This window comes from Trematomus bernacchii, unplaced genomic scaffold (genome assembly GCF_902827165.1).
Source record: "Trematomus bernacchii unplaced genomic scaffold, fTreBer1.1, whole genome shotgun sequence".
In the NCBI taxonomy this organism is placed as follows: domain Eukaryota; kingdom Metazoa; phylum Chordata; class Actinopteri; order Perciformes; family Nototheniidae; genus Trematomus; species Trematomus bernacchii.
In genome coordinates this window covers 5,885,084-5,912,595 of record NW_022987593.1, presented here as the reverse complement: position 1 = coordinate 5,912,595, position 27,512 = coordinate 5,885,084, and the positions used below count along the sequence as shown (strand labels likewise).

Sequence of the window (27,512 nt, the reverse complement as noted above, 5' to 3'; positions counted from 1 at the left end):
TTTCATATTTTAACAAGTTATAAATTCAAATCAAATACATAATGTGTTTATACTACAGCCATGTAGGTCTCTAGAAGCCCCCTTGCATTGAAGAGAAATGTAATGTATAGATAAATATCTTTTTTTTTTTTCTTTCAGCAGTTTGGTGGGTATGGGTTCTGTTGATTATTATTCATGAGACGTCGTCTGCATTTCTCATGATTATCTTAATTTAGACTTTTTATATTTATTAGTATAAATTATAATATAGGCAGGTCTGAAAGCAGTTTTTCACTTGAAAATTATATGTGATTTTGCTTTTTTAATGTGGAATCCAGAAACACCTCTAACTGAGAGGCAGGTGCTTTTCCTGGAAACTTCAAGTAGCATCAAAGCCACTTCACTTGAAACAGAAAGTTGTCAAATGAGTCAGGATGGAAAGATAAATGGGGGAGCTAAGGTGAAGGTTCTTGAGGGGAACATGTTCAGTACAGCTAGACAGCATGGGCAGACTATTTGGCCACTCGAGATGAAAAGTCTGCCTCTGAGGATTTATTGAGGCAATAAAAGATAAGGTCACTCTGTTGTAGGCTTTAATATTAATGTGCCATTTAATGACCCTCACCATGGAAGAAACTAGGTTATCAGTAGTACTAACATATAGCTCCAGGCAGTTATTTTGTTATGGAGCATGTGTGTGTAGCTGGACCACCAGTCATGCATCAGAGAGACTCTCTTCAGTAAAATAACACTTTTTGAAAGTTCTTTGAAGTAAGCAAGGTTAAACCCATGCAGGCTATTTTATTGTTATTGTAGTCAAGCCACTACTGCCTTCCCAAGTATTTTGACATACAAAATCTCTATTTAAAAATAAATATTAACACAAATATTAATTTGAAGACCCTAAATAAAGTGCTAAAGTACTCATATATTTTACCTAAGTAAAAGCAGCAATACCATTCAAGAACAAATATTGTATTTCTCTTAATGTAAATGCTGAGTAGCTTGTGAATACCAACAAGGGTTCAATAAAAAAAAAAAAAAAATAATAAAAAAAAAAAAATAATATATTGGTTGTATATAATTAACCAGAATCTGCAAAGCAAAGTTCAAACTAAAATAGTCGATAAAAAGTGAAATGTTTGTAAAATCTAGTTACATACAGTGCCATTCCAACAAAACCATATAAATACTTCAAAATGTTGATGGTTATTTATTTGAAAGAAAAATGTGTAGAAAAAAAGACACATTTCTCTGTTTTTGGGGGGTTTGGTGGAGCCGTCCACCACGCTTTTCGTGCTGGCTTTGTTCCCGCCCCTGAATCGCACTGTCCAATAGGAACAGCGGGAGCACTCTGCTCGACCAATCAGCAACCACGGATGATAGTGAATAGAAGTTTAGTTTTTGAGTTTTGGATAGATCGAGGGAGAGATTAATATCGAGGCAGAGGAAATAAATGGGATTATCGGCGGAAAAGGTCAATGCAGAAACTTAGATATTGACTTTTACTTTCACTAAAGACTGAAAACGTTGTTGAATAAGGTTGAACAAGTGCCCTCTCTCTCCCCTACAAGTGTATCGAGTAGACGGTGGCAGGTGTTCAGTTGAGAGCGACGCATCGCCTCAGTCGGCTCCCCAAGCCTCAACAGGGTGCCGGAGACCAAGGAAAACGGCTATAAAGCAGCTAACTAGCCAAAAACTCCCGTGAGTACAACCGGATAACGTTGAAACATCTTCGTAATAACCGTTTATGTTCCCGCTTGGACTGTTTTCGAGGACCATTGAATACTCTGGATAAATGCGAGAGGCTTTCGGTGTCGCAGCAGCAAGAGTAACGTTAAGGTCTCTGTAACGGACGTTTTTTCCACTTCAAACCGGCTCATACTTTTAAGCTTTCAAACTCCTCTTCACTGGTGTATTTACAGAAAAACGAAGAAAGAAAACTCAGAGTTGTTGCTGTGAAACTTGTTACTCATTATGTCTTTTTTTTGCTAACCTGTTGTGTAATTTCTCCGTGTAATCCGAGACCCGGTGCATTACGGCAATTTAGCCTATCTTGTATCCGAGCGAAGAGAACCCCTTCTGGGAGAGTGTCGGATCATTTAGACCCGCGGAGACTCGGGTTAACAGTTAATTATGATTTCTAACTTCTGATAAGAGCCTGCACACCTTAACATCACCACACTCACTCTCGGTCCAGTTTGCTTGTACTAAAAAAACAGGGGTATTTACAGAATCAATTACTGGATTGATTTTTAGAGCCCACACAAACAGGGCAAAGCATGGACGGATAAATCACATGTTTTATTGCTTTTCTGTTAATACAACCACTCTCTAAACAGCTAAATGATCCGCGGGACAAATCCCCAGTGAAGACATCAAAACAAGCGCGGATTTGAGGTCGATAGCAGAGAATAAGCCGATAAGTCTTAAACACACACTCAAATGTATTAATTCCTTGCTCGGATCAATCCAAATGAAAATGAGGTATCGCAGGACGCAGAAACACACGGAGTCCGCCACAGCAGTCACAGATTACCGCGCAGCTACACGGTAAAGACAGAGACTATATTGAGGGAAAGTCTTTCTGCTTGTGAGGCAGGCGACCCCCCCTTCCTCCTTCTCCCGCTGCGTAGCGAGTGTCGGACACTGGATCTAGGGATTCAAAGCGGGGAGCCAGTCTTCAGTGACAGCGCTGAACTCCCGGAGCTCTGAGGTCCGATCACCGGGAGCTGAGGAGCCGAGCCCCGGTTTCTCTGTCTATTCGCCCGGACTTCCTTCCAAAGAGAGTTACATCAGCAAAGCACAAGCGGACACGGACACTATCGGTCACCTCTCTGCATGATGAAACCGGGAGTGTGCTGCCCTCAGGGGTCCCCGGAGCGTGTGGAGGGACCCGCAGCAGGGAGGCGGCGGGAGATGGTGAGCACCGGGACGGCCAGGAGTGGGAGCCGGTGTCCGCCGCTGTTTCTGCTGCTCATTCTCAGCAGCAGCTGCCACATGTTGCACGGACAAGGTAAGAGATTCACTGCCAGGGGCCCTGGGTTCAAATGTCAGATGATGCACTACATGGTATTTACAATGACATATGTATTAAGATCCATTCAAACTGTATTTAAAGGCAGATCAGTAATGTCTGAAAACACTTGACATGACTCACTCATTTGTCAGTTTCACTATAGTGCACAGGGGAAAAGTGATATGATGACTCCTTAACTGTAAACAAGACTGGGCTTTCATTAGACCAGTTTGGATTTAGTAAGTCCCTGCAGGAGAGTAAGGCCAACAACAATACTTTTCTTTAAATTAATTTCGATTATTTGAGGGATAAGGTACCTATTACACAGCATTACATTAATGTTATTGTTATGATGCATGGATTTTAGGATGATGATTGTAGGATTAAGGTATTGAGGAAATGTATGGGAGGGGTGTTACAGTTTCTGAGCATTGATAATCCCCTCTTAGTCAATGACCTGCTTAAATACAGCTCTTGAATGGGCACAAAAGCACAAACACTTGCAGGCGCACAGTGTATTCATTTAAGTTGCCTCCCATTAGTCCACTGTTGACCCTGTTGTGCTGGCAGGTGTCCAGATTAGTGTGACTTGTATTGATAAAGCAAAAGCGATTTCAAGACACTTTTCATAAAAAACAGGTTTAGACTTTGGTCTTTAATTTACAGAGACCAAAAGTTACATTCCCCAATGAGCAAGCACTGCAACAGTGAAAAACTCCCATTAACGGGAAGACACCTCGAGCAGAACCTGGCTCGAGATGGACGGCCATCTGCTTCGACCAGTTTGGATGGAGAGAGAAAAAGAAATTGAGCCATGTACTGTACAGCTACAATAATAGCAACAGTTATTTCTATAACAATTTGAAAAATAACAATAGTAGCAGTGGGCTCAAGCAGAACTACAGCATCAGCCATAGCTACAACCCCGGCTCAGCTATTACTGTCTGAATACAGCATCAGGAAAGAAGACGCACATGATGAGATATCGATCAATGACCAAAGCTGTCTGTGAAAAGTCTTCTTTTCCAGCTATAGAGAGAGTGATGAAGAGAAACTGTGGATATGTGTGTGCTTCTGTGAGAGTCTTTTGTATGTGTGTGTGCACCTCATGGATCATGTCAGAGTGCCAAAACAAAAGCAAAGAAAAGGTCAGGCTGGTGTCGCCACACAGTTTTCTCTGGGTCACAGATGGTGTGGTGGGCTGAATGTAAGGCTGAGACTTTGGGGTTATGTGGAGGAGGAGGGGTTCTTAGGAATGTCTGTGCATACATATGTGTGTGTGTGTGTTAGTGGTGGGGGTGAGCTATTTGTGAACGCATGGAGAATGTGTGTGCTGTTTAAGAGCAAGAAGGTAGAAAAGGGAACAAACAGGGAGAGAAAGTGAGAATAAGACAGGCAGTGTGGTGAAAAGGAGAAAAAGGGAGAGGGGAGTGGCAGAGAAAGGGGGGGAGAGAATAATAAATGGAGTGGGGGGGTTTGAGAGGTAATGCGGCGCACCATGCTTGTCACTCAGAAAGCTGTGTCTGCAGTTCAATCGATGATGATGGTATGACAACACCTCTGTGTGTGTCAAAAGTTGCTCTCCTCTCCTTTCTTTTCCCAGTCCACTTGTCACTCTCTCCCTCTTCCTCCCCCCGAGGTGTTTAGGAGGAGGTGGGAGACGGAGGGATGGTGTTGAGGCTGCAACGTCAGCTCCTTTCGCCCTCTTTCTAATGTCAAGGTCTCAGCACCAGCACCCACATCCCATATTCCCGACCCTCAGACACGCCAACAGCCCCTTCCAGCTGTCTTGGCTGAAGGGGAGGGGGTGGGGGGAGGGGGGAAAATGCCCTGTTGCAAGTACATATGGACCTCAGGATGGCTGGCAGGAGTTGTGTTTGTATACGAGAGTGTGCTGGTGGTAGGCGGTGAATTGAAAATTAGTGGAACAGATGCGGGATGGGGTTGGGGGCGGTGTGGTGGGAGGGGGTTATTGATTTGATAATCTGTGCCAGGCGGCCAATCGAAGCATGTAGATTTTCCAGGTTCCGACCCCTCTATCCCTAGCATTTATTAGGACGTTTTATTTTAGGAGGAATAGGATGAAATTCATGAGCCAAGGTTGATCCTTCTGATCTCTCCCCGCCCCTTCTCTCGCTCTCCCTCCTCCCCCTCTGTCCCTCTCCCCGTTTCACTCTCTCTCGCTCTCTTTCTCTCAGTCAATCGATGCCCACACCCCTCCTCATAAATGCAAGGCTTTATATGAGCCAACTCTCGTCTCTGGGAGCACATTTAAATAAGCTCATCGATCTTTCATTTTAGAGTTTAAGTGACGGCAGCATTTTACTGTCTCTCTCCTCCTCTTACTCCCCCTTTTCCTCCACCTCTCATCTGCTCACCTATTCACTCTCCCTTCTTTATTCATAACTTATCCCCCCCCCCCTACCACACACACACACCCTGTCGCTGAGTAGGTTCTGCTCCTCAGCTGTTTGACTGATTCACATTTCCAGCATGGATAGGCAGAGCCTCATTCAAGACTTTATATTCTGACTGAAGTCAAGGATGGGTCACATTTGACTGTGTATCAAAATGCAAATTGTATTCTATATCACTAACTGACAGAGTCCAGAATACGTCAATACCTTTCCAGCTGTTCAGGATTTTCTGAGAATAGCATGTCATTTCGACAGCCGTGCATTTACGAGATTTTCAACATCGTTTTGTGACATTTTTTAGCAACAAAAATGACTGAGGACCACAAAGTACCTTCACGGACATTAAAACATCAAAATGTTCAAAGTCAGAAAGGGTTCACATAACAACAGCCAAATGGACCATTAGGTTTAAAATACGTGGAGGATGATTTGGTCGCCATTGCTATTTGGATGATGATAATGTTCAATAAGTAGCCAATGTGTAATGAAAAAATATTACATGGGTCGTCATTATTGCTAACCTTGCCCAAGGTAATTGCATTAAAGGTCCCATGTCATGCTTTTCCGGTTATTACCCGTCCCCTTGTGTGTTATGAAGGTTTTTATGCATGTAAACGGTCTGCAAAGTCACAAACCCTCAAAGTACACCCTGTAGCGAGTAAAACTCTAACACAGAAAAGACCTGTCTATGCTGAGCCAGAACGCCTCGTTGGAGATTGATGGGTACAGTGACGTGCCCATACCCAAATGGACCCATTGGTCCGTGGAGCTCCTCACACACACACACTCTCTCAGCGGCAAAACTGTGACGCGCTGGGGTGCTAGTGGAGCCTCGCAGCGCTGTCTCGCTGTCTCGCAGACCCCACGCAGCAAGCAGGAAATGAACCCAGGCTTCCCAGCTCACACTGTCCGCTCCTCGCAGCAGCGAGCCGCGCAATGTCCCGCGAACACGGCACCGAGACCCCACGCAGCATTCTCATCTGTTTGTCCTTACTGGTGTCATTTTCTGGTTGCTAACGCCATTGTAACACATAATCACTGATGTTCCGCTGTAACGGTGGTAGACTCATCAGAACAGAGTGGGCGAGCTGACCAATCAGAGCACAGTGGGCTCACAGGGAGGAGGGGGGGGTCCAACAAGCCGTTTAGGACAGAGAGTGAATACACATACTATACAGAGATGCTGTATGAGAAAACCAATGTGATTTTGGAAAATTGCACAATATAAATCTATTCTAGTATACCTCAACAATGGAATTATGATCAGTAGAAATGGCCATGACATGGGACCTTTAAAATGTGTCTCGATCATCCCAGCTGTAAAACCATTGCATTTATTTCTTGTCGGAAAATATATTGCAGGTCCCAATTTTTAAAGGTCTCTTATTAAAAATGTGTTTCTTACCATATGTTTGAAAAGTTTTCTTCAACTAGGCCAAGCAAAGAACTTGCTGACCCACTTAGTGGATCTATCAGTGTGATTAGGTTTGATATGACTCATGTCATTGGCCCAACTAAGCTCAACCATAGCTTGATGGTGATTGGACCAATGGGCATGCTTAAGTGAATTGAGGTCACTGATAGGACGTTTGCATACCGGGCTGTGGACTGGGAGAGTTCTGAGCGTGATGTTAAAATCCAAATCAAATAGACTAGCATGCAGCCTTACAACTGCGCACACACACGCTCAAACACGCACACAACCGTACACACACACAAAGTCGTTGTGTCTCATCAGTGTCAAACATTTAAAGCAGACGTGGAAATGTGCTTAACCATGTTGTAATGAGGAGAGGGTGAATGAGGATCCTCGTCTAACTGATTACCATCGTCCACGCCGCACAACCTTACAGGGACTTCTCCACCTCTCTCACCACTTATGAATCTTAAGTCTGTTTTTTACATTTGTATTATCTGCCGCTGATGGTCTCATTTGGCAGCGTTTGCTTGCAGTTCATAAAAAACGATATTTTTGTGAATACATTTGTATTAGGGAATGTTTGAGACCAGAATAATTATTGCACGCTCTGTTACTTTAGCATGCGACCTGAGGATCTTGTTCTATTTTAAACTTGAAATTCAATGCTTATAGTACAGCTTCTTTCCTCGTCAAACATCACAAATGTGATCTCACATTCAAATAGTTAGAATTTTGGATGCCTTAGAAGAGAATTTGCTGTCTGATGGATTGTGTGTGTGTGTGCGCGCGCATGACTATTAGAGGTGAGGAAGCGATGGAGGAGAGGAAAGTGTAAATGTGTTTGTGTGGGAGTGTGTGATAGACGTCAGGTTAGTCGGGTCTAAGAAGAAGTGAGGTCCCTGGTTGACTCCTTATTTCCTGTCGGTCAGGAGGAACAAATCAGCACACTTCCACAGCCAGCTGACACTTTACGCTCTGTGGGCGTCTTTGGGAGGAACAGAGTTTGTGTGTGTGTGTGTCTACCTGTCTATGTGTGCAGTACAACACTACATACAATGTGTGTTGCTGCCAGGTGTGTTTGTGTGAAGCTCTTTTTCATCAGCCCTAAGTGTTTTCCTCACAGCAGAAAAAGGCAGCTGTAAAAAGGCAGCAAGAGACTCCTGATGGGAAATGTGTGTGTGTGTGTGTGTGTGTGTGTGTGTGTGTGTGTGTGTGTGTGTGTGTGTGTGTGTGTGTGTGTGTGTGTGTGTGTGTGTGTGTGTGTGTGTGTGTGTGTGTGTGTGTGTGTGTTAGGGCTGCTCAATTACTCGTATTTTAATCGCAATTACGATTTTGGCTTGCAACAATTATGAAAACAACATAATCGAAATAAAACGATTATTTATTTATTTTAATTAAAAAAATAATTATTTTTCTTTTTAATTTTTTTTTATTATTGGTTTTTCAGTTGAATTATACTTAAAGTTCAGGGTAATCAACTGTTAAAAACATACTGTTCACATTCTCTTTTTTTCAATAAATGGATGTTTTCAAAGTAAATGGATAATCGTTTTTAATAATCGTGATATCAATTATTGACCCAAATAATCGAGATTATGATTTTTGCCATAATCGAGCAGCCCTTGTGTGTGTGTGTGTGTGTGTGTGTGTGTGTGTGTGTGTGTGTGTGTGTGAAGTAGCGTGCAGCAGGTGCATGTATCCCAGGTATATTAACGTCCGCCAAAGTATATTTCGCGACCCATTTAGGTTTAATCTTTTGTTATCCGTCCGCGAGCCCGACGCCATCTGCGATCGATTAACTACCCCTCCTGTACCTGTTCGCTCTGCTATCGTGCGAAGGGTCTGCAGTAACTCCGCCAGCCCCCCCCCCCCCCCCGTTCTCTGCTACCACCACAAGTATATTTCAGATCTGTGGGAACCACTGCAGTTTATATTATTTGTCTTTGTAAACAATGATGATGAGGTCATTAAGAGGTCAGGTGGGTCATGTTTACGACTTCATCAGTGTCACTACGACTGTGGTCAGTTCAAAGCACATCATATTATATGAATCTGAGGTCAAGATGTCATTTGGAAAAGCATTATGTGCGGTCTAAGTACCTTCACCTGTGTCGACTTCTTCCTATTCAGAATGGCTTGCAATATTTCTCAACAGATGCATTTTGATGGAGTTTTCCTCAAAAACATCCTTCAGAGCTTTGAAATATGAGCCAAGAGGGATACCTCTGCCTCCCTCTCTGTCATGCCTCTTTCTGCTCTTTGTTTTTTTGTGTTTGTTCTTTCGGTATCGCTCCTCTTATTTTTAGTTTCCCATCCTTTCTTACCACCTCTTCCCCCATAAGGCACCAAAGAATATATTGCTGCAGGCCACACAGGTGGAATGGAGGCTGTTGCTGTTTAGGCCTTGGTGTTTATTATGTAAGATAGGGGGAGGAGGTTGCTATTGATCCGCTGTCTGTACGTGTGTGAAGAGCGAGGGAGGGGAGGGGGGTTTAGCACAAAAGCTTATCTTGTACTTTTCAAGATGTTTCTAAAGCGAGACATCCGAAGAAAGCAGAAAGCTCGCAAAACACGAACACTATCGATTGACTGAACTGCAAGACATGACGGCCACATATCAAAGTTGGCAGTCAAACAGAAGGATACATCCATGTGTGTGCACACATCCATTGCTGAAGTGTAGGTCAAACTTAAATCCATGATGGCATACAATGGTGTCCCTATACATGTTGTTAAAGTTACATTGTGATTAGGTACATTTCCCGAAAGTTTCCATGGGAGGTTAACCTGGGGAATTTTGGAAATATTCGATGCAAAATTAAACAAAAAACATGACATTTCAACAGATTATTTTAATTTTGTTCTAACTATTTTTTTTTTTTAAGTACAGAACAAGTTTTAATTATTTGATTGAACAATTATTTGTTTCATTGAAGAACGAAAACAGGAATGTTGAGTTAAATATTACTCATCTGTGCATGTGATGGAGGAATGCACAGTGCCTGTAGGGGGTGTGGTCTCAATAGCCATGCAGTAAGCAGTGTGCTATGGCATGGATATTCAAGTGTACTTGAATGGCATCTGTTTGTTTTAGTCAAGATTATGCTAAAATATACTTTCCCCAACTATATTTAAGTTCCCTATGAAGAGCCAACCTTCAATTTAGAAAATTCCCAGTTTATTCCCATAAATTCCCAGTTTATTCCCATAAATTCCCAGTTTATTCCCATAAATTCCCAGTTTATTCCCATAAATTCCCAGTTTATTCCCGTTAAGTCCCGTTAATTCCCATGGAAAGTTTCCATCTTTGAAAATTCCCGGAATTTTGCAACCCTAATTGTGATGCAAACAGCTGACATTCATGAATGGGATTTGTATTGGAGCGGAAACGCTTAGTTGTACGACTAAAAGATAATCAGCAACTATTTAAATAATCTAAAAGTCATGTTTTGGTCCTAGGTTTCTTAATGTTAAGATTTTCTTCCTTTCTCTGTATTTTGATACGTCGAAATTGTACACTTTTGTTCTTTTTGGTGAAACATGGCAGCTCTGAATAGCTTTGGTGAAGTGCAAAGAGGAATCAAATAAAGTAACTCATGTTAATAGAGGGACATCGCTCTCCTGGTCTTTTATTTAGTAATGTAGACCATCTGTCATTAGATTAAACAAGATGTTGACCTATACATTTAATGTTTTGTGCAGCTTGCAGTAGTAGTTTTATTTTGTGCATCTGCTAAATAGGGTTCTTATTAAAACTGAGTCAGGAAGAGCCAAACAAGAATCTGTAGCTGCTGTACGGTTGCACTCTAATTGAATAAGGCCTCTGGCTATTGTGAGCTGCATGGCTACAGGGAGGTGTAGTCAGAAGAAAGTCATTTTCACTGTTTGAGTGACAGGGTGCTTGCAAAGCAGCTCAAATAGATCCCACCGACTGCAGTTAATGTTGCTGCAATCACAACATCATAGATATAGAACACATATATACATTACTTTTACTCTGTGTTCTCCATTGGGAATATTTTTTTATATTTTCAGACTTAATGATGGCACCTCTTGTTTTGCATTATTTAAATAGAATACTCCTCCGTTATCCGTCTATGTAGCTGGAGTCTGCATAGTATGGTAGTTACAATGAGATTAGGGAAGTAGGTCAAACCTAAACTTAATGATAATAAAAACATCTGCCAATTGAACGCAATCCTATAATTCCCCAGCCCTTGCTAACGTTGGCCCTAATATTAAAACAGTGGAGCTAAATCAACACCTCCTTGTCAAGAGACTGAACATTATGAGCGTCACACAGATGGGATTTACTGCATGAGTTGTGTGCCTCGCACGTCGATACAGGTGCATACATATGTAAATATTATAATATTATCAAATGTGCAAATTAAAAGAGGATCACGCAAAAACCTTGACCATCAATCCCTCATTCATTTTCTGAAGTGGTTGCTTTTCTTGAGTCACATTTCAGGCCGACTGTTCTTGCCTGAGCTCTTTTAGGCATCTCACAGCTAGGGATGTCCCGATCACCTTTTTTTGCTCCCGATCCGATTCCGATCATTTGATTTTGACAATCTGCCGATACCGATTTTTCCCGATCCGATCTTTATGCAATGCATTAAGAGAAAAAAAAGGAGAAAAGCATTCAAGTTGTCCCTTAAACCCCACGGTCTCCACCACAGATAACGGCTGGTCATCCAACGCGATGAATTCAGCTATCTTGGCTGTTATTTTGTTGGCCTTTTCACTGTTCTGGGGCAGTTTCTCTTTCCTTTTTAAAAGTCTCTGAAAGTGTTGGTTGTTTCAGTGCCGTTACCTGAATGGCCGCTGTGTACTCGTTGTGTTGTTGTTGGTGTTTGTTTCTCAGGTGGCGTATTAGATTGGTCGTGTTGAACGTAGCTCTGTTCTTTCCACCACGCGGAACCTCCGCCTTGCAAACATTGCATCTGGCTGTTACACTGCCTTTGCTTTCAATTTTATAATACTTCCAAACTCCTGACATTTTCTCTGTCCCGACTCCCGAGGCACCAGCTGAACGTAGCCTCTGGTTACCTTACTGCTACTATTAGACACTGCGCCCACTCTGTTGCCAGATTTGAGAGAAATAAGCAACCAGGTCTATGAAAACAAGCCCAAAAGAAGCAACACATACATAATGTTGTGTAATTTTAAACCAAAACTAAGGCCTCAGGATGACTTTAAGACGTGAACATGGTCATTTTTGTTTTGTAACATTAAATAAAATAATAAAAATATCTTATAAAAAAAAAAAAAAAAGATTCCCGATCCCCGATTTTTTTCTCCCGATTCCGATCTTTTGAAAATCACGTGATCGGCTCCGATCCCCGATCACGTGATCGGATCGGGACATCTCTACTCACAGCCTCTCATAAAGAGATGAGTAAAGCAAGGGGAAAAACACCTTGTCAAATGTGAAAGGGGGAATAACGTATATATTTAAAATTGTCAAATTAAACTTGCACATTGACACACCAGATTCTTGTTTGCAAGAATATTTGTGTCTCACTGCTTTGTTCTTTGTTTTTGAGCTAACCCATATGTGATGAATAGTAATGTGTCTTTCTGAGTATCTTTGGTGTTTTAAAATAAGCTGCAGCCAGAGGAAGATGAGACAAGAACTAATAAATGATTGTGATCCATTGTGACAGCTTCATCACATGTAGTACAATTTATGGGGCTTAATGGTATTAAGAACTTTGAACCCAGTGATAGCAATAAGCACTGCAAAGTTGTAAACAACAGAACGGCACTAAAAAGAAGTGCACTAGTATTCATCTTTCATCAAAGACATCATTACATGGGTTCCACATGTGGAAATATGTTCGTGAAACTTATTTTGCCCTGAATACTGCAGGTTGTTTACTCAAAGTTCCACGGTTACATAAAGTACGGCCCTTTGATATATCTATCTCCATATTTCTCAAGAGAACACACTCAGGAAAGATGTTTACTTCTTTACCTTACACCCCAAAGTCCGGCTAAGAGCCCTTTCAGTATTAGAGTGACATAGATTTCAGCAGATGTTAAGAAAAAGTTGCTTAAAAATAGTAATAATAACTAATAGTTCATTCATTAAAAACACTACAGTACATTTGCTAAGAGCCAGAATTGTGACTTTTCACATCCTTCTTTAATCCTCTTATTTAACAAAAAAAACTTTTAACAGACCTCTGTAAAAGGTTTTTAAAAAATCCTTGCTTTGTTGCATATCCTTCACTGTTTTTCATCCGTCTAAAACAGGTGAGTCAGGTTAGGAAAGGTTCCCATAACACTCAACTGTTAAAAGCATGAAGCAGTTTTTGCATTCAAAAGAACTGGTGTTAAGAAGAAGAAGAAGAAGAAGATTCAACTCATTGTCATTATGTAGTACAGGTACTATGTAACGAAACATTTTCTTTGCATTTGACCCATCCTAGTGGAGCAGTGGGCTGCCATTATGTACGGCGCCCAGGGAGCAGTGTAGGGAACGGTGCCTTGCTCAGGGACACCTCGGTAGCACTTGGTCTTTCCGGGACTTGAACTGGTGACCTTCCAGTTGCCAAGCCAAGTCCCTATGGACTTCGCCACCACCGCCCTTAAAGAGCCAATATTGTGAGAAATATATAATTAAATGAAACTGAATAGAAGCACAACAGGAGAACGTTTATTTATGAATTGTACGCAGAGAAAGTAAAGCAGATTTCCAAAACAGCAGGCTACACAAAAGAGAATGAATTTGCAATGTGTTTTCTATACAAACATGTATTATAAATTGATACATAATATTAGGAGCTTTATTTGGTCAGGAGTACCAACTCTGTTCAAATGTTTTGAAACTTTAGGTAGGCAACAACACTTTAAATGCTGAAAAATGCCAGATGTCGGGTTTCTGTGACATACCCGAGCCACTATAGGAACAGATTTCTATTTACAGGAACAACTGTTGGAAATAAAATTGCAGGTGGCTGGAGATACATCAGAGAGACACCCTCACTCTCTCTCTGTCTCTCTCCTTAACACCTGGGAAATACCTTTAAAACCTCAGCCTTGTACTGCCAATCATTCAGTGGCAGCACAAGATTAGTTGAAGGCTCAAGAGCAGCCTCACTGCGGGGCGAGGAGAGTGACTCTCTTTCCTTCATCTACAATGTTTCAGCCAGTATTTGGATTCAAACTGGCAACCTTCCAGTGGATCACACCCCAGGCTGTCTCTCTTTGTGTCGCTGCATATATTTCTCTGTGTGAATCCCTCCCCCTGTATCTATTTTTCCTCAGTGTCTCACTTTTCCTTCTCTGCTTTCACTGTGGCTTTTTACCGTGACATTCGAGGGGCCGTGGAGTGATATGGAGTAAAGTGGAAGAACATCAAACGTGCCCCCCCCCCCGAATCTATCCCTGTGCTCCCTGTACCAAATGCACCTGGCAGAGGCTTTTTGTTTGTTTGGTTTTGGTTTTGGTGGGGCCATCCAGCTATTTGAATGAGATATTTGCTTAGTGTATCGGCAGTGACAGACTATTACTGAGGTCAGGCTGGAGTGTGGGAGTGCAGATCATTGTGTGTGTATTAGAGCAACAGGATTTACTTGTTGAGTCCAAAGGCTTTTCCCCCGCTGCAGGTGTGTGTTCCCAGCTCGATGTGTTTGATCTGCCACAGGTGTTTGAGAGGGTGTGTGCCTGCGTATGGTGATTTATGCTATAGGCTCAGAGCTGAAAAGAGCCTTTTTGATCTCATCCAGGAATAGACAGGAAGCTCTGTACTATATGTGTGTGTGTGTGTGTGTGTGTGTGTGTGTGTGTGTGTGTGTGTGTGTGTGTGTGTGTGTGTGTGTGTGTGTGTGTGTGTGTGTGTGTGTGTGTGTGTGTGTGTGTGTGTGTGTGTGTGTGTGTGTGTGTGTGTGTGTGTGTGTGTGTGTGTGTGTGTGTGTGTGTGTGTGTGTGTGTGTGTGTGTGTGTCTAAGGGTGTGTGTCAGGCCAGAGGTTTTTAGCCGAGTCCTTTGATCCCAACTAGGGGTGGGCATACCTCTATGAGTCAGCCAGCAGTATGGAGACTTGGCATGAGCTCCGGGAGTGTGTTTGAGTGTGTGGGAGAGTGAATATGGCCAGGATCAAAAGTGGTGGCTTGTGTTGGAATGTGTGTGTATATGTGCAGTCGTGCGTGTGATGCACACAGCCAAAGAACCTGCTGTTTTGCATGTGGCTATCCGTCAAATCAATGATACGATGTCTGAACTCAGAACAGTTTCCACACTAATGGTCAGCTTTTGGCTCTGCCTTAGAAATCAAGGGCTTTATCTAAATGGCTTCAGGAACATAATCACTTTTTAGAATGGTTAAGTGATACACACACATATAAGGGGGGTTGACTTTAAAATTCACCAAAAAACTAAAAAACAAGCCTTCCAGAAGCAGGCAATTAAAAAGCACCAAATCAATTTTCATTTAATTTATTGTTAAATACACTGTGATGGTATTATGACTCCCTACCTGTCTTGACTCAAATTGAAATCCTGTAAGGAACTGAAAGCGCTGCACTGGTAGCTCATTTCCAAGGTAATAAATACAAAAACAGAATTCATTGATTGAGAATTTATTTAAGCTTATTTTATTACCACCTTATCAGTTAGGCTCCAAATCAGATCTGTGGTTTAGGGCTTTTGCCCAGTGGTGCTGCAGTTGTAATTTGACATGTACACCCCAGTGCGTTAATTCCATCTCTCGAGTTTCACGCTGGAATGAGAGGTTTTCTGCAAAAATGAAGTAGTACATTAGTGCTGTCAGAGCCCTGAGGTGGAGCTCACCATCAGCTGTATGATCTGACTCTCTTAACGAGAAATCATAGTCTGACAAAACATCCTCACGTAATAAAACAAGAGAACCTTGACCAGCTTGAATGTAGTTTGGGATCATTACTATATATTGAGGCTGGTGGTTATGCTTGCCATGTGATTACAGTATACATCTGTATTGTACATCAGGGTGGAAATGTGTCTTTGGGTCACACACACAGGAAATAAACTGCATACAAAACATACAAGCAGTGAGCAAAAACACACCTAAACATCATATTATATATTGCAGCAGTTCATGTTTTTAATTCATATTTTCACTTTGCTTAGGGAAGAGTAATTATGGCGCTCGGAAAAGAAGAAAGTCTTAAATAAATGTTCAGTTGCCAAGGCGTCTACCTCTACCTGCTAGTTATCTCCTTTCACAACACCAGCCTGTTCTCTTCTCGTAATATTAGTATGCTGGTGTGTTCTGCTTTGTGTAAGTACAGACTCAAAAGCAGGAACATTGACCCACTGCTATTCACTGTGAATGCTTTCTGAGCTACTGTACAGAGATTTAGAAGGAGACACTACAGGAAACTTAAGCAAATGCTATTTAACACAGTGTGAGCGACAACATGGCGGTAGCTGATCAGGCTAGTTCTGGTTCCCACAGAAACTGAAACAAAGAGTTTTTTTCTTTAGCTTCGAGCACAAACACAGGAGCGCCATGTCAATTAGTCTTCAGTTTCCACAGCGGGTACCGCGAGGTAGAATAAAAAATGATAGCAGAATGGGCTATTTAAACTCAGGGAACCAAACAGATGATGAACTACTTTTTCAGTTGTAGTATAGCAGCTCCATCAGAAAACAAGAGTCCAGTTGTAGTACAGTATGTATGTTATGTTCCCAACGCTGCACTCCCACAGAGCTGCAGATTCATGAAAGGCCAAAGACCGCCTACCACTGCATGTACTGTACTGTATGTGTCTGTATGTGTCTGTATGTGTGGATGCTGCAACTCCTGCTTCTATTTTGTCTTCCAGAGTGTAAAGCGTTACGATGAACAAGGTCTCATGGCTCGTATATTTTGTATCTTCATCATGTCTTAGGCATCTGGTTTATCATGAGCCTGGGTATTGTTTAGTAGGATGCACTTCTCGAAACTGGATAGCTTTCACTGGACTAACTTTCCCAAAACTAAAGTAGATGTTTGCTTATTTGGAGACAGCCATTTGTGAAACAATACTTGTTTTAAATCAAAGTATACATTAGCCTTCAATATTAGTTAAAAGTAATGAATCAGGGTTTTAATGAAGAGTAGCACAGCACTTTTAACTGAACAGACTAAATTGAGTAGTTCATATCTCTAACGTGAATGTAATTTCCTACTTTCTGAAAAATCTTTGTTTTGACTGACATTGGGTTAAGTAGATAATACCCTGTATGAGCTGATTCCTTTAATAAGAAAGAACAAAGGAGATTTTGATTGATGGATGAGGAAATGAACGGGCCCAGATGGATTAGAAGATATGCTGCAAAGAAGAAAAGTAATCAAAGAGAGAAAATAAGTCATTTGTAGAGAAAGAAGGTGGAAGGGTTGTCATTTATGGGGTCACACAAGTAAATGAATGGATGAGAGAAGACCACACGAGGGTCAAAGCAGAGTCTAAAGCCCCTTTCACACATGCACTGCAACCCTGAAATTATCTAGGCATAACCCTGAGGAGCTGTATGTGAGAACGCAAATGTCAGAGCCATTCGGACCGGACATCAAACAGACTTTAACCCGCCAGCTCCCTAGAACTAAGTCCCTGTGAAGTCCGATTGAGCCCATGTGTGAAAAGAGCTGTCATGGAGAGGGGCATTCACGGCAAGCGAGTAGGCACGGTGATAGCTGACCTAAAACCGCTCAAATCAGGGGGTTAAGAAAGAAAGGTTATTTACATCGAAACTTTTACAAAACTGTCTAACTAGAGGGACAACGAGATCTGGGACTGTCTTTTGCCAACGGCCGATGCTGAGAATTTCAGACAAATTTAAGGAAAGGCAATTCATTGATTGTTCCTGCCCAAATAACACAGCGGTGTCCAAACTTTTTTCAAATATTGTCCGCCACAAATTGATCTCATGAAAAAAAAAAATAATTGTATTTTGGTGGTCTAATGGATAGTGAGGTGGCCTGATGATCGGAAGGTTGCGAGTTCAAATCCCGCCTGGAACACCACCACTCGTGTGTCCTTGAGTAAGGCACTTAGCCCTCAGTTACTCCAGGCAGAATGTCCCTGTAATTGGTCATTGTAAGTCGCTTTGGAATAAGGCGTCTGCTAAATGCCTAAATTGTAAATTATATTTTTGGGAGAATAAACCCCACAGATCCTCAACTCTGGTGTGTCTCACTCATTAACAACGCAACACAGAGCAACAAGAACGCTGTCTACAGTAGCCATGAACTCGCATGTATTTTCTTATTTAAAGGGGGGGTGGATGCGTGGGCCACCCGAATAGGTTAAGGGGCCTTTGGCTTTTCTTGCCTGGGGGGGGGTGCCGTGCCATGCCGTGCCCCCACAAATAGAATCAAATTCTGTGGGAAACACTGTATTGCCTAATAAATGCAGTCATAAGTTGGAAAAATCTATCCAATGTAGGTAAATTATTCTTGATACTTGAAAATGCTTTAAGAAAAAAAACTGCCTACATCACAGCTCTCCATAGGGTTTCATTTATTTTGTTAGCAGCTCATTCCTTAAAACAGAAGCTTCAGATTGCTTACAATAAGAGGAAATATGAAGGGTATATTTGAAGGTTGTTATGTACATTTGTTATATGGCTTTTTTCTTATCAACTTGAACATGTTTTCAACTTGAATTGACTGAATTTATTTGAAAATTGGGCTTATTAACACATGAAAACTGTGTAATATATTTGAACATGTGGCGTGTGGCGCAGTGGATAGAGCCTTGGTGTTGGGATCACAGGTTCAAGCCCCACTGCAGTCAGCATGTCGTTGTGTCCCTGGGCAAGACACTTCACCCCAAATTGCTCCTGTGGGGATTGTCCACAGTATTGAGTATGTAAGTCGCTTTGGATAAAAGCGTCTAACAAGTAACATGTAATGTAACATATATATTTAAGAAGTACAATATAAGACGAGCAGAAGTTTATTATACTTAAGTCATTATACTTTTTGAATTCAAAATGGTCCGCGGGCCGCATTTGGCCCCAGGGCCGTAGTTTGGACACCCCTGAAATAACAAGACCACTATGTGACCTTGGTGTTATCAGAGTCCTGCCTCCTCGACCCAGGCGCCCCCCTTTGCTTAAACCAAACGTATTTCCTGTAAGTGAATACGATTCTGACACTGATAGTTCCTGTTGTGTGCATGCGTGGAAAGTTAACTCTGGATAATATCTGGGGGTGATTCTCCAGTCATTATGCGCAGTTCATATGAGTTAACATCTTTAGATATTCAATTAAGGCAGATGAAGTGCACACCTTAAAGAGAAAGACCGAGAAGAGAGAAAACGGTTAATAGCTAATGAACTTACTTTGGCAATTTTCTTCTTTACCGTACGTCTAATTCCCTACTCGCTTACTAGATCTCTCTCCCCGATTGTATCCCTCCCTGCATTACATCTTTCTCTCATTTCTACCACTTATTCCTCTCCCCCACTCTCTGTAATTGGTAAGGGGCGGTGCACGTACATTCATCTCATTAAGTGCACACACACACACACACACACACACAAACACACACCTTTCTCACAGACATTTTGTTATCCTGCTGTAAAACGAGTGTGTGTGTGCGCGTGCGTGTGTGGATTGAATCACAAGTCGTCTCTCGCTGGAATTCACTTTATCTCGTGGTTGTGAGAGTAGAGAGAGGGAGAGAGAAAGTCAAACAAATGAAAATAAAATGAAAGCATTCAAGCGAAAGAGAGAAATTAATTATCCTGTTTGTCTGTTGATGCAAACTCTCCTGTGCCGGGCTGATGTAGAGTTTTGGAGCACACACACACACACACACACACACACACACACACACACACACACACACACACACACACACACACACACACACACACACACACACACACACACACACACACACACACACACACACACACACACACACACTCTAATACCGCCCGTCGTCTTGAGTTATACTTCAGCCCGGTGGCTCAGCTTGTTTAGTATGGTGGCTGTGTTTGACTCAGCAGAATGCTCATCACAGTCAACAACGCCTTGTTTGTTTTGTTTGTGTTGTCATCCTGTCACCACATCACTCCACTGGGCTTGACATTGCTTTCTGGAATGTTTTTTTTTTGTGTGTGTCTGCAATACAAATTACAAATACAACGAAATCCTGAAATGATCCACGGAAAAGTCGAATGAATGGAAAAAACCTGCAATATTCAACACTATATTTGTAAAACACGTGTATATATATATTTTGTTCCTTAAAAAACGTATACAGGCTGTAACGCAGGAGTAGGCGTAACTTCCAGCATAATAATTGGTAAGTCAAATTACATTTTTCATGCAGGACATCCCCAGATTACACCATGCATCTTGTGCTGCTTTCACATGACAGCAAGTAACACAATATTTAATGAATTTTACACTTAATTATCTTCTCTTATGGAAAAGGACATGACATGTATCTAATGGATTACTTTAGAAAGGCTGTAAATGAGCCATTTGACGCACGGGAGCATTTTTTAAATGATGATATCCCGTGTTTCTTTTTAGAATTACTTTTTCCTTCGGTTGCAGTGTGCAGGGAGGCAGGTTGATGGAATCTGCTGAGCCTATCAAAAGTGTATTGTGCAGTCAATTTCATTATAATGATGATTATTAGCCCAAATCAATTGTGTTTTGTCAAGTGTTTGAAGTGGTTACTTGCTTTTTTACATTTTAATTTAAAATGTTTGGTTGTTGGTGAAACGATTCAAGCTAATCAAAATGGTTGCTTTGTTGTTTTGTAACTTGTGACAGCAATTTCCGTTTTTTGAAGAAAAATTATGAACATAAACCTGAGTTTTAATAGCTGCCTCTAAAGGAGTTTCGAACATATTATAAAAACACTCAAAGGGTTTGCTGTTTTTATATTCGCTCTAATGCCTTTAAAGTCAGTGTGTAAAGGTACCCAGATATGGCTGGATGCATCCTTTTTAAAACACTTAGTAAAATGATAGGCACACAGACAGTTTTTTTATAGACATCAAGTTACTGTAGTTGTTGCCAAAGTGCACTGATGTAATTTACTTGTAATATTACTTCACATTAACTGGGATTTTAATGTCTTTTGAAATGTAAATTCAACTCAGAATTGACATTGTCTGCCCTTGAGAGCATATTGAGTTGCTGTATGTTAATATTTGGGCTGCTATACAGTCATATTTGCTACAGTCTGCTTTATGACTCCATTTTTATTCCTCACAGAAGCTGGCCTCGTCTCAGCACGGGCCATTAAACTGTCTGCTCGTTATACAGAGGATGAGAGGAGCTGATGTGATTGGCCCTTATTGAGGCTCACTCAAACTCTACCTGCTGATACTGCAGTCCTGCTCCTAATATTAATACACTCATCCCGGTCCAACATCTTCTCCTCATTGTGGACCACCGGTGACTACATGGTGGTGCCACTGCTTCCTCTTCTGGTCACTATACTGTACTTGTAAACATCATGACTCTTAGATATCAGAGGTGTGTTCGTCTTTTCTATTGGGAATTTATCTCAGGGCTGAATTCATTTGAAAGGTTTGTATAACTTATTGAATACAAATCTGTGCAATAGCTCGGGCTATACACCAGATGAAGGTGAGCAATTAGTCAGCTTTAGCAGTTCTTAAGGTCACCATTGAGTCATTGCCACCACGACAGGAATTTGAATAGTTCTTGAAATAGGGAGAAAAGCAATGTTCCTCCACACATTGAATCAGTTTCATGGTAATACATTCTTTCATTACACTCCAGATATATTATTGGCTGCAGTAATTGATATTTTCCTCAGGAAAGCCTGTGATTGATATATCAAAATTCAGAATATATTTGGCCCTCAGCACTCGTGTTGTCAGTGAATAATGTTCTGTGACTCCAATAGGACAACCTAGCCTGTCCTACAGTACTCCAAATCGTTGACATGATTTTTTTAAGTGAAGCCATGAGAACTGTTTACTGTCACCACAGCACAGTACACAGCTCTGCTCTTTATCCCGCATTCATGGGCAGACACACACTTGCTCAGACTCTGAGAACCAATTTGTGCCTATCTATGGTAAATATGTCACACATGGACAAAAGACGGGTCGACTCAAGCTGTGGAACCACAAATTCTCATGCGGCCCCTTGTAACATCGGTATTATAACAGCAATCTATAATAGTTCTCTGTAATAATATGATAGTGTTCACTGAAAGGCAGTGTGTGAGTTTTGCTCCAATAATCCTCTGCTCTAAATGTCAGTCCACGGCTCGAGGCAAACATTATGCTGATTAGTGCTACCGTAATTTCTAAACAGCTCCTCATGCCTGGCAAACACACCTTGAATGGCCTTTGTGTGTGTTGGTGTTTGTGCTTGGGATTTACGGATACTTCTTGGCAATATCTACTTTATTATGTGCTTTCAGAGTCACTTTATCTGACACACTGGCTCATTTGGCTGTCATTTGCTCATCAAGGTGTGTGTGTGGGCTATACGTGTGTATACCTTGTGTATCTGAGTGTTTTTGTGCGTCAAATGTGCTGATAATTGCCGTGTGTTTTTGTATTTGAATGGGCAACCAGCTGCTTTCAACACAATCACTGCTGAAAGACTTTCTCAATCCTCAGCACCCACCCCTCTCTCTTTCTCCTTCTCTCTGTCACTTTTCCGTCTCTATTCTCACCTCCTGGTCTTCCTGTCCATTGCTTGTGTAAATTCAATTAGCATGCATCATGGATGTATTAGGCTTGTATAATGACACAGCTGGCTCTTTCTCTCTTTTCACACAAACACACAATCACACACAGCAGGCTTCAGACACAAATATTGTCATGAATGAATAGAGCGAGGGTGCGTTTAGTTTGTGTGTGTCGGCATTGGAACAATACCGTATGTAATGCAAGGTTAATTCATTTGTCCCGTCATCTCGAATTTGCATGCATAAATTACTCGACACAATAAAAACATATTGAGCTAATGTATCCCAAAACTTGAGATAATTATGAATAAGCCAACTGCGAGTGAGTAGAGCAGCTATCAAAGTATACAAACACACACACGCACGCACGCACGCACACACACACACACACACACACACACACACACACACACACACACACACACACACACACACACACACACACACACACACACACACACACACACACACACACACACACACACACACACGCGCTCGCAGGTTTACATGCTGACCGAACAGCAGCACACCAGTGTAAGTGTTTCTCATGAAATTCGTAACAGTATTAATTTTTCATTTTCCTGTCAAAAACATTAAGACAGAACACACACCTTAGTACACACCGTAAATGTGGTGACAAGCATTATGAGAGAGAGAGAGGCTTAGTGCATCTGAGCATATGAGGTTAACACTGCCAGTAGTTTCCACATTTTGAATTTCAAGGAGTTCAAATCTTTTTTCATGTCTCCTCCCTCTCCTTCTCTTTTCGGTGCTCTCTCTCTCCCTTCATGGACTGACTGTGCCTTTCCATGCTGTCATTTCCCCCCCTCTGTGGTGTCACATTACATCCAGCCTCTGCAGAAACTTTCCCTTTTCATTTCTCCCACTCCTCTTGCTCTGTCTGTCACTTCCCTCTCCCCCTTCCCCTCTCCTGTCCCTACTTCCTTTCCTTTAATCTCACTTCACGTCCCTGTCTCCCTCTGGCTCTATACACGGTAGAGGGGGTGGTAACCCATCCCAGAGGGGGGATCCACTAACTGCACCCTTTGGCACCAGCTGTCTGTCTGAGGCCCGATGTATGTGTACTGTTGCATGACTCTGGGTGAACCCTTTTCCCCTCGTGTGTGTGTGTGTGTGAGAGATTGAGTGAGTCGCAGGGGAGGGTGTTTGGTGAATGTGGTTGGTAACTCTATCTTGGACGACATTCAGCTAAAAGCATTAGGTTATAGGCCTGGCAGCATTAGGCGGGGCTTTGGGCAAGGATAGAAGGACAAATGGGGTGTGGTGCCTTACAGCTGTGTGTGTGTGTGTGTGTGTGTGTGTGTGTGTGTGTGTGTGTGTGTGTGTGTGTGTGTGTGTGTGTGTGTGTGGTGTGTGTGTGTGTGTGTGTGTGTGTGTGTGTGTGTGTGTGTGTGTGTGTGTGTGTGTGTGTGTGTGTGCGTGTGCGTGTGCGCGTGTGTGTGTGTGTGCGCGCGCTTACTTTTGAAGCCCTTTCCATCAACGCCAGTCCCTGTGTGAGCACTTAGTGATTACGGTGGCCCAGAGTTGTTAATTTGTGTAATCAGTGTTTAATTGGCATTGAGGAAAACACATTAATCAGACCAGAATAAGTCTCTGGCTTATTTTACACAGTCATTCATTAGTTTACTTCAATCACCCAATCACAGGCAGCCTGGCTTACTGAGTCGCAATCACAGCTTCCATTAAAGCAGAAGGAAGGCCCCTTACTGGTCACACCATGTCGCCACTTCATGAGCACAGCTACTGAAGTGTTAGCCCTTGTTTGAGTGTATGTGCGTTATTTGAACTTCAACATCACACGTATTAATGATGTGGATGTTTTATTCCCTAAACTTCAATTGTGTGTGTGTGTGTGTGTGTGTGTGTGTGTGTGTGTGTGTGTGTGTGTGTGTGTGTGTGTGTGTGTGTGTGTGTGTGTGTGGTGTGTGTGTGTGTGTGTGTGTGTGTGTGTTGTGTGTGTGTGTGTGTGTGTGTGTGTGTGTGTGTGTGGGTGTGTGTGTGTGTGTGTGGTGGGTTATTTCTCAGAGGGATAAAGGTGTTGAAGTTATAATGATCTCCAGTGTATGAGCTTGTGTTCACGTGGGTGGATTTACCTATTTGTTTCAGACATGTGCTGCAACTATAAATGTATCTCATCCTCTATAGAAACAAGGTACACAGAAAACAGAAAATGAGAAAAACTGTAACCTCATATCAGCAGGAGAGGGACAGATATTAGATTTCTGTAAGGAGAAAAAAAGGCCAACTTTTCTCAATCTTTAAGCTATTTAATTCTGCTGATGTCCTCGAATCACTGTTTCAACAACTCTTATCTTAATTCACACACTTCACACACTTCACACACATACTATTATGTGGTAAGGATTTAAAAGTCTAAGCTTCAAGTATGGATATGTTTAAAATAATTTCAAAAACCTTTTTAGATTCAGATTACTTTATTGCCATTACATTTACATAAAATGGAAATGTGTCTTCGGCAGAGGCAAATAAAACAACCCTCACCATACACATCACAACATACAGTTCACACAAAATACATACAAATAATTGCATCTCAAGAAACTCTCTTTACTTAAAGGTGGGGTAGGTCATTTTGGGGAAACCAGCTCGAGTGCGCTAGAATTTGAAAATACCCAACCGGAAAAAATCTGCCACTTCCTTACAGAGCCCCTCCTCCAACACACACGAACGCGCACATGACCAATGAGGGCACGAGATAAGTTTGTGCACAGATGGAAGGCTGACAGGCAGGTAGGCCATCCAGTTATTTTAGCCTGGGCTAAAATGATTGGTCGTGCTTTTTACATCGCCACGGCTTCCACAGATGATTTTTTTTAATCTATTTATTGTCAAAGCATTTAATATATTCATTGCTATCGGGATGTTAAGAGCATTCCATGGAATATAAGTGTTTCTGAAGTGAATTACCTACCCCACCTTTAACATGTCTGTAAGGAAAATGTTACTTCTGTAACAGGAAAATGCTTTTTATATTGCAATACGGTCCATACTTCTGGATGCAGCTCAACACAGCAGCATGCACTTTACTTGTAATTGGTGTTAATGCATAATGTAGGTTTTAGCACCTACGCGCAAATGCTGTGGTACATTTTCTAAGAGTTCCATACGTTCTAAATGATAGATGGGACAATGCAATTGAAGCAAGTCTTATTGTGAAGCCGTGGAAACCGGAGTTTTTTTCCCTTCCTTTTGTAAAAAAAAAAGAAGCAGTTTGAGAGAGTTGCAGATCGAGCAATGCATGAGGGAATCATTTAGGTTCTTAGCGATGCAGATTTACGTGTCTTTTCTTCACCAAGATGATGAACACATCATAAGAACACACTAGCCGTTCTTGATGCTTATAATTGGACCTGGGATTGGATTGTCTGGTATCTATCAAGCCATTGTAGCAAAGCTATTGTGAACAATTCAAAGGAGACTGCACAGCATGTGCTTCAAACCATTGATAACAAATATGAATGGGGTTGAATGATGGGGATGACACAATTTAGTTTTTGGAGAGCTGGGAAAGAGTCAGGTAGGAAGTACTTTCTGTTACAATAAATAACCGAGGAGGGACTCTTTTCTGCAGTTTTAATCACAGGATTGTTATGGCACATCCATGCAGGTGTTACAAAATGCAGCTAACAGTTGAGAGTCACAAGACTGCAGCATGATGGGCAGTATAAGCCTAAACATCTTTGTCTAAGGAGCTTTAGCTGGTGTTTAGAAGCTGTTGTTTGTTTGGATGGAAAGCAGGGAATGTATTACCGTCTGCTGCAAGGTAATTAAGTTGAAGCGAAGGTGGATGAGGCTGCATCCAGTGAGCTTGTTATCTCTCGGTGCTGAATGTTTACCTTGATGTCACAAACATTCTGAACCCCAAAACTTTTTTCTACTTGATAATCATATGATAATCTTAAATCATCAAGAGCATTATTAACTGTGGGTGAATAAACAGGTTTTTTTACAAGGTCTTGTGTTTGAATTTGTTTCTGGAAGATGACAGTAAATCTCACTTCATGTACACTACAGAATCAGCTCGGAGCTGTTTCTGAAATGAGGTACCACAGCGCTGGAGCAACATCTTTGATCTTCTTTTTGAATGTGTGCCTCGTACACACACACACAGAGGATTGTGTTCATTAGGAGATATATTTAAGGCTGAGAATCAAGACTGTGCGACTACACTTACACACATACTGTACAATAAAATATACTGCAGTCATTATTTATTTTAATTCGGAAACGTATAATGTTGAGTTTCTTCACATTACCCGTTATGTTATCACACGGTGATTAGTTGAGCTTCAACTATCTCTAATTTAGTGTGTGTGGTGGCCTGCTTGTTAGCCCCATGCAAGAACCAAAGTGCACTTTTTAATTACAGCTCTCAGATAATTTAGAGTGTGGAGGGGGGGGGTTGAGCTCAGGAGGGCGAGCGAGAAAGTTGTGGAGGAGGAGGGTTAGTTTAATCTCACAGTTCGTTTCACTCGTTGATTTTGGTTTAATACTTCCTTTTAAAGACATAAATCACTGATCATCCCAGAGAAAGGCACAGAGGGAGAGAGGCTGTTAGATGAGCAGCAGCAGTCATTATATAATCATATCATCAGATTATAAGTACATTAGCCATTATTTTCCTCTCTGTGATGAAGATGTAAGAGCATGAAGGAGTAAATGGAGGCCTTGCAGGCGTCCGACCGTAGATGCATAAACAAATTGGGTCATGGTTGCATATGTGTTTGTGTCTGTATCTATGTGTGATTATGCTTCAAGTGAATAAATGTTTATGCTTGTCTCTTAAGTACATCTGCTCTCAGAGACCTCGCTGTGTTTACCAGCTGCTCACAGTCGGAGCACCCATAAGTAAACAGATAACTCATGAATTCATTCATTTAGGCCCAAGCATCAGGCTTTCTAACCTTAATATTATACTGCTATCTGTGTCAACGTGTGTGTGTGTGTGTGTGTGTGTGT

The 27,512-nt window shown here is 41.7% G+C and overlaps 1 protein-coding gene across 1 annotated transcript in view; it reads left to right on the top strand.

Moving 5' to 3' along the window:
- The first annotated feature begins 1,406 nt into the window (after positions 1-1,406).
- The window catches only part of LOC117481910 (protein sidekick-1-like), a 245,353-nt gene continuing 219,247 nt past the window's right edge, over positions 1,407-27,512 (top strand). The window contains 1 exon segment of the mRNA XM_034129851.1: positions 1,407-2,995. Within this exon segment, the coding sequence (XP_033985742.1) occupies positions 2,821-2,995 (175 nt within the window). The 5' untranslated portion in view covers positions 1,407-2,820.